Genomic DNA, 12,279 nt, shown 5'->3' with positions numbered 1-12,279 from the left:
GGATATCCACAACACCAGGCTTCGACAAGACTAGTATACCTCCTGAGCTGCCTACTGCTCCAAGGGATATCCAATCACATGTATCTAGACCCCAAAGGTCATTGATCAAGAGCTGCTCCATTGTCTCCACCTTAGTTTCTTGCAAGCACACCACATCACCCCCACCCCCACCCCCAAAAATCCTTAATAAAGGACTTGATTACACTCCTCTTGGATCTGTTCTTGAGACCCCTCACGTTCCAGGAAATTATTTTTCTTAACATGATTTTAAACAAAGGCTTTGGCCACTGCATGCCTCTTCCATTTCTGAGCATCCTCCTGTTTTTCCATAGTTCACTGTACATTCCATGCGCTTTAATTCCATATTGGTATCCAACTTTCTGATACTGCCAGCAGGTTTTTTTTTATTGCTTCCCGTTTCCTCTCCTCTTTCTTTCAATATCCTCAAACGATTGTAAGGCTCTGTCCACATACCCTTCGAAGGACACGCCTATGGTTTTGCTTACCAATCTCAGCTTCCGAAGAACCCAAACAGATACCTGATTATTGAAGTGAGTGTTGTTTGAGCCTAAGTCATTCAAAGTTTCAAAATTGGGCCTATCAATCAAATGCTAAAAGTTGGGATTGGCACACAAAGTGTCATAGCCAATACTAAAGGCTAGGACAAGGGCTAGTCTTCCAGTATCATTTGGAGAATTAGGGGATTCCTTCTACATAACCATCTCCTCTTGAGTTGCAACTGCCTGTGAAAGGAGGTCTTATAGGGGGGCAAGCCTTGGAGTGGACTAACTTTTTGGCAGCTTTAGTAGGAGCATCATGTAGCTTAAAGGGAGAAAAAGAGTTGGGATTGGACTGTGAGTAGTCAAGTGAGATTGCAAGGCCAAAAAAGATCCCCATATCTGCATTGGTATTATTGATATTGCAGCTTATACACCGGATGCTCATCCCTAATGTATTTTATTTGTAATATTTTAGCTCTAAATTTTGCATTATTATGTCTAGTAACATTTTCTGAAGTTTCGTCAAAAAAATAAAAATAAAACTCCATGCCTTACTATTAAATTCTATCAGTTTTCAAAACTAAAATTAAAATCGACATCAAATCAAAATTTCCATTGCAATTTCCATAATTTCATATCCTTGAAAATTTAGTCTAAAATGAAATTTAAAACCTTGGATTGAAGCATTTTTTATCTTTAAAAAAAAAATACTTATTTTACATTGAAATGGCAACAGTTGCAATTGTATTTTACTCTATACAACTCTTGATCAATGCATTCTAATTTCTAGCCATAATGCTTACTGCATCTTGAGGCAAGTTCTGAAATTCAACAGAATAAACATTTCAATTCTATATGGTAATCAAATTTTGACTGCGGAAAATATAACAGTTCTTATTCTGTCAAAATAATAGGCCTACTTAATTTAAAATTTTAATTTGTTGCACAATTCTCATCTGAATATGATAAATGTTTTTTTTATTAATACAATAAATTTATGGATATCATATGATAAGATGCCTTTAGCATACGTCTACTGCATGAGCAAATAATTATATGATAATGCTTCCTTTTACTGTTACTCTTCTAATTTTGAATAGGAGGTTGGGGTTGCAGAAATGTGCTTTAAGGCAGCAACATTGTTGGAAATAGAGCTTTGTGAAAGACCTGATAATTTTCTTGTTTACAGCAGGCTGCCCCAGGAATGCAAACCAAATAACTGTTATACATGTTAGGGTATTATAGTACAAAAGACGCAAAACATAACAAATATATTGTCTTATCTTAAAAGGATAAAATATTTTTTGTACACAAATGATATGCACTATTTGTACCGTCACATAATATAGAAGTCTAGAAATAGATTTAATGGCTACACAAATAAAAAAGGCTTATTATAAGGGAGAAGATGACAAAACCTTTCTCTCTTGACGATCCTGTGCTCGTGGGCCAAGTTCTTTCTCTTTCATTTCATCATAAACTCCATCATAATCAAATACCGAGGGATCCTCTTCTAGTGCTTTTTTATGCTGCTCCTCAATCTTGAGCATAGACAGTTGGATAGTGTGTGTTAGTGTGTGTGAGTTCTTTGAGAGAGAAAGAGAGAGAGAAATAGATGAAATATAACAAAAAAATTCAAGGGAGAAGATCTGTTTACTCACATCCTTAAGAACCTTGTTCTTGCTAGCATGACGAGAAATCTCCTTTTCAACATCATCCTCATCATCATCACGAAATCCAAGAGAAGTGGGAAGGGGTGCCTTTGTAGGAATCTGCTTCTTTTGAGATGACTGAACCCTAATTTGCAGACCATACTTCATTTTACTTCTTTCGTTCATTTCTCTACAATGACACAATTACATGAGAAAGCATTATATACTTCAGTAAATCTACAGAAGTTCTCTTCTCTACTTTCCTAAAGGAAAACGCAAAAATGCTTCTCGTATCTAACATACAATCTATTTTTTTCAGTATCATATCAAATAAAACTGTTCTGTCAAAAGTAAGCCCCAGTAGAAATTCAAGCTATACAATCAACAATGCTAGACACCTAGGCTAACCAAGCAGGTTATATTTAAGTAGGCAGCCTGCAATGCCACACATTTCCTTGGACTCTTAAATGACAAAAAGAGCTAGCAATAAAGAAAACTGAATTCACAACATGAACCAGGGGCTTCAATTTGAAATTTTTGTTTCTAAGTTTTTTTTCCAGATAGTTGGAATAAAGGGTGCACATACAACTGCAAATTTAAATGGTAATGAAAGGATACATTAGAAAGAGAGATAATAAACAAACACAGAAATAAGATCCCATTCCCTCCAAAATTTCACCTATGGTTTGCCTTCCCCCAATATAAAATTAAAGAAAAAAATCAAAGTTCTCATAAACACATTACATTAAGCTTAACATGCTAATTAAAGACTTCTATTCCAGCCAAGAAGAACATAGACCATGTGAAGCACTTCTACACGCGCTGTAAGTGCAAAACTGCTGAGTTGGTGTAAGAGAACAATTTTCAACTCCGAAAGTATAAATGAAGAGATGGCAAGAGCATAGAAATACAAATAACTAAAGGAATACTGGAGAACAATAACGAACTGATTGCAATATGGCAGAGAAAACACACTAATGGAACAAATGTTTCCACTGTTGGAAGATCATAGTGCACATGTTGTGGAGCTGTCCAATAATTTTTTGAATTAAGTGATTAATAATTCGAGTCCAACGAAACAAACTCTCTGCATAAAAGCAGGGATAACGTTAGAACACTGTGACAACCCTCCCCCCTACCTCTGCAAAGTGGAGAGACTAGTGGCCCAGGGATGCCCTTTGATTAATAATGTGAGAATTGGCAGTAATGGAGTTTGATCAAAGGTCAGGAGGATCAGAGTTGTATTGAAAATATGGAAATTCAAGAGACTCTGGTTATAGAGAGAAACAGTTATGCTGCTAAGTAGGTGGTTTGAAGAACTTCAAAAAGGTAGCTCGTCAGTTAGGAACAAAGAAGAAATGGTTAAAGCCAATTACTCATTCAAGCATTTCCCAACAAGGGAAAAACATTCAGAGAACAGAAAAATAAACATTCAAAATGAACAAACCTTTGCTTACCTATAAATCTTTGCTGTCTAATTTTTAAGATCCTAAAATATCTTCTATACAAATTTTATCTATACTTTGGAGGGGGATTTTCTATTTGGTGTCCACTTTTTATCTCACAAAAATGTTCATATAAATATTAGTTGAAGAATAAAGTGCCATATAGAAAAATATTACTATCTCATAATTAACCATTTGCATGGCTATTGGTTGGCAGAATTAGGACAAGAATGTAATCAAAACTCAGGCTGTAATTTTCCAAACAACATTAGGAATGCAATTCCATATGGGATCACAATTCCTGCGAATGGCGGAATTGTGACTCTGATTCAGATGGACAAAAAAAGCTCTTCATTCCACAGAATTGAATCTCAATTTTCAACTTTACTAAAATACCGATACCCTTACCCAGTCATTCTAAGCAACATCCATCCTGCTGACCTAATCTCCCTCACGAGCCATGGCCTATGATGTTGACATCACTGCAGCTCTGGCTCCTAGATATGGCCTGTAACAACAAGAACACTCTCTCTCTATGGCAGCTCTGGTGACGACGACATCGCAGCATCTCCACAGCTCTGGTGGACACACCACTAGGTTTCTTACCCCCCCCCCCCCCCCTCGACCCCACCCAACAAATTCCTCCACCAAACACCCAAACCAAATCTACCATATGCTGCCATGTTGCCGCACAAGAAGGAGATGAGCCACCATAGCCCAGCCTCCATTATCTCGATTCTCGTGAAAAAAATATATATATTTTAAAATAAAATAAAATTTAAAATTTTGACATAATAAGAGCATTTTTTTGGAAAATGAATGATCTTTTAGTCCTTTCCTACAATCATTCCGCATGAGTATTTAAACATAGTAGACACATTCTGAATACAATTCCATTACTTCCTTGATTCCATTCCTACTTCGATTCCATTCCAAAGCTTTTTCCACTCTGCAAACCAATGGGAGATTACTATTTATACAAACACCTAAAAATTGCAGATCTACTGAAAGAAAACTCCCAATATTGGCCAAAGAGACTAACCCCCTCAGTTGCTGAAATCAAGGATATGTATGATAGTGTAACAACTGTTGGAAATATTATAGAAGGAAAAATATTTACCAATAAAATAAATATTAAATAAAAATACAAATACTTATCAGAAGCTAAGGCATGGAAGGACCACTGTACTTAAAGTCAATTTCGCGCCTACGGTGAACATTTCTCAGTGCATATAAACTGCGCGCATGACCTACAGAATTGCTCAGCTGGCTCAGTTTTGTGTGCACTCACAAACACCAGAGCAACTGGAGATGTAGTGTCATTTAATTACCCAACAGAATATAAATCTAAAGAGAGAATAGAAGATAAAAGTCGTTTTGAAGAAGAAAAACGTATCTTGAAATGAAGCCGGATCACAATTTATATAGATAAAATTAAGTATAACTTCTAGTATCATAAATACAAAACATTAAAGTAGTAGTTAATATTCTAAAAATGTTAAAACTTATATATTAAATTTAACGTGTACTTAATTAAAATAGAAACCGACAACTGTTATATAATATTTATTAAATTCATAATTTTTTCATTTGAAGCATCCAACATAAATATCAACAATCCCCCATATGGTTCAAATTAAAAAAAAAAAACAAAGAAAGATAAAAACCAATGTTGGGTAACTACGAGATGTAATGCATTGGATGACAATACCTTTCGGTTTGAATTGCACTTAGAGAAAATATGTTATGAGTTACAAGAACTTGGTGAATATTAAATTCTTGAACCAAATTCTTTAGCATAACATTATAAACATATCACTCACATAACATTTCTAGACACAAAACTCCTACGAGTTGGTACGAATAGGTCATGCACCATACCTTCATAAGTGCACTAGAAAGTTTTAGCCCAATTAACTTTCATAGGAAGCAACCCACTTCCACATTTACATAGATAAATCCATCAAGTATGAAACTATAACTAAACACACCACCTAACAAGAGATATGGATTTATTAAGAAACAAACTCAACCTCACAATCGTTACAGTTGCACCGTTCAAACACCATAGGGATGATCAAAACAAATAATAGTGCTCACCAGACTACTCAATGACTTGTTATTAGTTATTACCCATTGAACCTAATTCATGGGATCTCCAATCACATAAGTTGGGTTGCCATCATTAGTAGTTTACGTTAAGGGCTTAAGACACATACCCCTCAATGTTTATTTTCTATTAGCTTTTTCGCTAGTCCTTTAGTTAAGGAAATCATTAATCAACAGTTTTTTCTCAATTCTCATATTTTGATCATATTGATATTAGGTTCCCCAACATTTTTGTGATCACACTAATGATAGCCCAATTTGACTATTCAATTAGTTCAGGTTAGTTTAGAGATACACTAATATTATGGCTACATGTCTATTACCCACTTGGAAAATGCACCACAAAACTTACATGATTTAAAAACCTATGTGTTTACACTTTAATTTATTCATGCCATTTTATGGCTAAGTGACTTAATCCCCACACCATTGCTTCCATGTTTTATGCCTTATTTGCACCTATTAATTTGCCTCTCAAAGACATAAAAAATCATTAATAACAATCATGGAGCATGTGTGTGTGTGTGTGTGTGTGTGTGTGGGTGTGTGTGTGTGTGTGTGTATATATATATATATAAGCATGATTATGCATCATCACACATTTCCATGAATGAACAAAAATACCAAAAAACCACATCAGATACCCCCCACAACTATAGATAATAAATTTGTGTGACTTATGAGAATTCGCCTCACTACGAGAAACACAGGTAATATTCTATTTTATGTAATAGAATTTTGAAAGGCAAACATTATAATATTGTCAACTAAAAAATAGTAGAAAATGATCCACTGAAAATGTTAATGCCACAATTAAAATTTTACATTTAGATATCACTAAAGAAATTACTTTACTATATCCCGTTCATGTACATGGCTGGAGCATTCATAATAAAATCAATTCAAGAATAATGTCAGCTCATTTATGCACAGATGCTTCCACCACTTAAAAACAAGTCATAACAATAGTGGGAAGCACTTAAATTCTTATATTATTGTAAACTCCACTATTAATTAGGTTGTAATGGAGAAAGATTTTACAAAAAAAAAAAAAGTCCTAATTCTATGCTAGTGAGATGTGTAGGATATCTATAGAGAAAACCTCACGACCCCAAGATTTTTTTCCCTCATTTTATAAACAAATTTATCATCAGTTTGAAAAGAAAAAAAAAGGAACTTCGATCACAAAAATAAATTTAGAAAAAAATTAAGAAACTCACAATAGTTATATAACCATATTTTCTGCACTCTTGAAATGCATGCTTCGCCCATTGAAGATAATAATATTTGAGCTTAAGGATTACTATCTCCACGCTCCGTAATAGATGGAGTTCTTTTACATAACCAACAATTATTTAACACTCTCAAAGCATTATTACCATTGAAAGTTGTCATAACTGAACTTGGATTTGGTTTACAAATCATGCAAGTATTTTCAAATAAATCACATAATCAACCCAAAACGATAGGTATGAAGGTTCTAACAATTCATGAGAATTGGGTGAAAATGCAAATGAGATGGAGCAATCAAAAAAAAATTAAACATGTCAATGAAGCAGATTGGAGAAGTCACTCTTGCTTAACCAAATTACTTACAAATTCCAAACCTCAATCAACGCCTGTAAAACAAAATGAAACTAGCCAACAAACATCAAATTAAAAGCATTTTTTGCAAAACAAATACACTAAATGCAATTTTACTAAAATTGCTTTACAAATTAATGATCTAAAATTTCTACAATATTTGACATCATTTGCAATTGATTTTTCCAATGCTCCTATTTGGCTCCCTCAAAGTTGTGCAACACACAAATGGGAAAAGAAAATATCATTTAAACTTCTAGCAAATATATCAATATCAATTTAATGGGTTGTAAAACAATTCAAAGCAAAAATAAAATCAAAATTATAAAAGGCTAATTTAAATTAAATAATAGTGAAAGAGATGGTTACCATATCATGGTATCAAACAAAGGAACAAACACATTACTTTATCAACACTTTACTTGATCCATACATTTCTTGCCAACTTCAACAAATCATGATTGCACCAATTAACAAATTGCCTTGAAGGGCCTACCAAAGCACCAAAACTCAACCACAACAAATTATGACAAGATGGTTAGATGTAAATTTCATGTGTGCAAGATAAATTTGTTACTACGTGCCTTACAAAAATCACGTAATAATTGGGAAAAAATAGATAATAAATTTTTTTTCCATATATCTAGTGAAATCGAATAAGATATTAAAATGTTATCTATGGGAAAATAATATAAAATAATACAAACATCTCATACATCTCCCATCATACAAGTTTGCGATAAGTTGAGATAGATCCAAGAGAATTGAAATCCACGCACTAAATGACAAATTATTTCACTCAAAACACTACGTTATGATAGATCCAAGAGAACTAAAGGTAATGGTTTGATCTATAGCTCCAAAAGTACAAAACGAAAAATAAAATTTATCCCATGAGTTGAAGAAATTCAAACCTTATCTCACACTACAAACAACACAGTGCAGCAATCCTACCTCGTATTGGTCAAACCTACATTCACACTCATAAAAGTATGAAAACTTAACAGAAGTTTAAATTCTATATTAAGTATTATCTACAAGAAACACCATGAAGCCTGAATGAAAAAATAGAATCAGCAAATGCAAAGTCCATGATTGCTAAAGAATAACATATGGTTTCTTCGACTCTCAAGTTATCAACCTTAATCCATACCATTATCTGATTAACCAAAAGATTTCAACCCAATTTCCCCATAAAAAGATAAGAGCTCTTTATAACATTCTGCCAAGTAGCCATGTTAAAAGGAATTGCAGGGTTTTAAAATAAAAAATAAAAAAATTCAATATATGCAATTTTTTCCCCTCCTAAAATAGATAATAGCGTTCAGCTTTTAGACTGTTAGAAATATTATAGAAGGAAAAATATTTACTAATAAAATTAATATTAAATAAAACTATAAATACTAATCAAAAGCTGAGGTGTGGAAGGACGACTGTCCTTAAAGCTGATTTCATGCCTACGGATAACATATCTCGGTGCATATAGTCACTGCGTGCACGACCTCTAGGATTACTCAGCTGGCTCAGTTTTGTGTGCACTCACAAACACCAGAGTGATAGGAGATATAGTCATTTAATTACCCAACAGAATATTAATCTTAAGAGAGAATAAAAGATAGAGTTGTTTTGAAGAAGAAAAACGTATCTTGAAATGAAGTTGGATCAAATTCTATATAGATAAAGTTAAGTATAACTTCCAGCATCATAAATACGAAACATTAAAGTAGTAGTTAATATTCTCAAAACGCTAAAATTTAAATATTAAATTTAATGTATACTTAATTAAAATATAAACGAACAACTGTTATATAATATTTATTAAATTTTTTTTTTTTTTAATTTTAAACATCCAACATAAATATCAACAACAACTAGCATTAGGACCAAAGGAAGAGAGTCTAGAGAATTCCCAATCACAATAGGTGTACATCAAGGTTTTATTTGGAGCCCTTATTTGTTTGCTTTAGTGATTGATGAACCCAATAAGAATATGCATACCAAGATCACATATTGTATGCTATTTGCAAATGATATTGTTTTGATTGATGAAAGTATGAGTGACGTAGAATCTATGTTAGAACTATGGAAAGCACCTTTAGAGTCTAGAGGTTCTCCAATAAGTAAAAATAAGACAGAATATATGAAAGGTAATCTCAACCATATAAGGAGAAATATTGAAGATTAGATTAAACTTGATAATTAAGAAATCAACAGCACTAGTAGATTTCAATATCGCAGATCTATTACACAAGTAGAATGGGAAATTGAAGAGGATGTACATAGAGTTGAAGCAAGTTGAGTAAAATGGAGGAGTGCTTCGAGTATATTACGTGATCATAAAATACCATTAAAACTAAAAGGAAAGTTCTATAGGACAGCTATAAGACCAACCATGGTATATGGATCAGAATGCTAGGCAACTAAGAAACAACATATTCAAAAAATAAAAGTTGTCAAAATGCAAATACTAAGGTGGATGAGTGATATAACATTAAAGGGTGAATTAAGGATTGAACATATTTGCAATAAATTAAGCATAGCACCAAGGGAAGATAAGATAAGGGAAGGGCAGCTTAAATGGTTTTGTCATTTGAAACACAAGCCAAATAGTGCACCAGTAAGGAAGAGTGAGCCAGTTACTATTAATGGTACTCGAAAAGGTACGGGTAAACCTAAAATAACTTCGAATAAGGTGGTGAGGAGGGATTTAACAGCTCTTAATTTAGTCAAAGAAAATGCCCTCGATCATGTGAATTGGTGGAAATAATTCATAGTCAATCCTCATAGTTGGACTTAAGGCTTCGTTGTTGTTTCTAGTAGTAGAACAATAAACCCAGCAGCAAAAGACAAAGTAATTTAAAACAGCATCTCTCCCAGAATGTTTAGGGCTAGTTCTAATAGGCACTGTACTAAAAAACAAGAATCCCAACATTAACTGGCCAAACTCCACATGGTTTAAATACCACATCCCAAGACAGTCATTCATTTGCTGGCTTCCTATCTACAATAGTCTTTCCACCATTGATAGACCATGAAATGGAGCATCACAACATTGTCTCCTGCCATTTGTGCAACAAAGACCCCAAGACTAAAACAATCTCTTCTTCTCCAGCAGCATATGCTATAGAGCCTTTTCTCTTTAAACTTCGGAAGAGCTCAAGCAGATAGGAGCTAGAACTTGGCTAGATCATATCCCTTGGAACAGGCACCCAGAAGCTCTCAACAGTTTGCAAGCTAAACTGGACTACTGCTATCTACCACATTTGGAAAGCAAGAAACTCAAAAGTTCTATGGATACACTTCTATCCAACTTGAAAAAATTGTTGAGAATGTTACTTTGACGTAAAAGGTACATCTCAAGGCTTAATAGGCTTTGAAAACCCTTTAACATAGTTAGGCTTTTCAGCCTCTTGTCTTGTTTGTATTCCCTTTGTGCTCATGGAAGTTCTTCTAACATTTTTCAAAACAAAAACAACCAAACTGTGTCTTCGAGTCCCATTCTTCACAGCCTTAAATGTCCTTATACAAATTCTAAAATTCAATTAAAAAAATTACTATTACTTGACCATATTTGCTTAGAAAATTAAAATAATTTACAGTGGGTAGAAAAGTAGAATCATTAAGTAGATATTAGATATGTAGAAAAATTAACTAAATTATAATAACAGACAAAAATATAGAATACAAAAATTAATTAACTTTATTAAAAATATATAAGAATGCAATTAACTAATTAATACCAAAGAAATCATTCGGACCCATTCAAATAACCCTAAAACTACAAATCAAAATCTGAAAGAATAGAGTTTTGGCCTATGCTTTCTAGTTACTAGTGTGCTGTTGGTTAACAGGGTAACCTTCATCAGGAGCTTTACGGAATGACAAATTACACAAATCAAGAGTCCCCAAAAAAAAATCTAAATCAATGTTTAAGATTGAATAAAATAATTTACCTACGAAATTTTTCTTCGGAAAAGTTCAGGTTTGAGAAACTTGGCTGATTGCTGGTGACCGTAATTCGTGTGAGACTGAGGGCGGAGGCAGATTGTAGGTCCGCAGTAATTTATTATTCTCGCATTTGTGATGTAAGAAAGCCAGAAGGAAGAAACACTAGGGACTACGGCTCGGGTTAGGCGGCGAGTAAAGAGGGATTTTCCTCTCCTCTCTCGCTCTTTCTCCTCCCGACTGAACCGGCGGCGCTGCTCTCTCTCTCTCGCTCTCGCTCTCGCTCTCTACCCCCGACTGGGGCCGTGGCTCTGCCCTGCAACACAGCGGCTCGGACTACCCCCGGGCTCTTTTCCAGACTCCAGCAGATAATCCTGTCCCTCTCCCTCCAGACTCGACGGTGGCTCTGTTCAGCGACTCGGTAGCTTCGAACCCAGTAAGTTATCCTACGATTTTTCCGTGTTCCTAACTTCTTGATTGATGCTTACTGTAAAAATTGACTTGTCGTGATTGATTTAATTTATTTAATTTTAATTTTTAATTAAATTAATTTAAAATATTACTAATTAATAATGTTTTCACTAACATTAATTATATATTATATATTATTTTTGTTCATACTAAAAATATTAGAAAAACAAATTTAGGAATTGTAATTTTGAGAATTTAATATTCTTGAATTTATCAAAAAAATGATTCATTATCGCATAAATTGGCGTAAAATGATTCATATAACCGACCCTACCTAATGGAACTAAGGTTTGGTTTTGTTGATGCTATTGTTGTTAATTTTGAGGTTTAAATAATTATTAACTTGACCCTTGCTTAAATGAATTTGCCCAAAAAAAGAATGATGCAAGAATCAATCAAAAATCTATTAGTAGCAAATCTAAGGGTATGTTTGGTATCATTGTTGTTTTTTATTTTCTATTTGTGTTTCTCCATAATGAAGAAATTGATTATAAAAACATATTTGCACATGTTGTCAGTTTTCTACTTTTGTTACTGATTTTCAATTGTTTGCCAAAAATTAAAAATGAGATT

At 33.6% G+C, this 12,279-nt stretch overlaps 1 protein-coding gene across 2 annotated transcripts in view; it reads right to left on the bottom strand.

Moving 5' to 3' along the window:
- LOC131148911 (uncharacterized) overlaps window positions 1-11,726 on the bottom strand; it is a 50,785-nt gene extending 39,059 nt beyond the window's left edge. The window contains exons 1-3 of one of the 2 annotated variants that reach the window (XM_058098874.1): window positions 11,244-11,726; window positions 2,162-2,342; window positions 1,919-2,041 (exon numbers count right to left, since the gene is read on the bottom strand). In XM_058098874.1, coding sequence (XP_057954857.1) covers window positions 1,919-2,041; window positions 2,162-2,338 — 300 coding nt within the window. In that variant the 5' untranslated portion in view covers window positions 2,339-2,342; window positions 11,244-11,726. Of the gene's footprint in view, window positions 1-1,918; window positions 2,042-2,161; window positions 2,343-7,659; window positions 7,800-11,243 lie in introns of those variants that run through there. The other variant, XM_058098875.1, reaches the window with a different exon arrangement.
- Window positions 11,727-12,279: the final 553 nt, after the last annotated feature.

This window comes from Malania oleifera, chromosome 2 (assembly GCF_029873635.1).
Source record: "Malania oleifera isolate guangnan ecotype guangnan chromosome 2, ASM2987363v1, whole genome shotgun sequence".
Taxonomy (NCBI): Eukaryota; Viridiplantae; Streptophyta; class Magnoliopsida; order Santalales; family Ximeniaceae; genus Malania; species Malania oleifera.
This window is presented reverse-complemented; position numbering and strand designations above follow the sequence as displayed.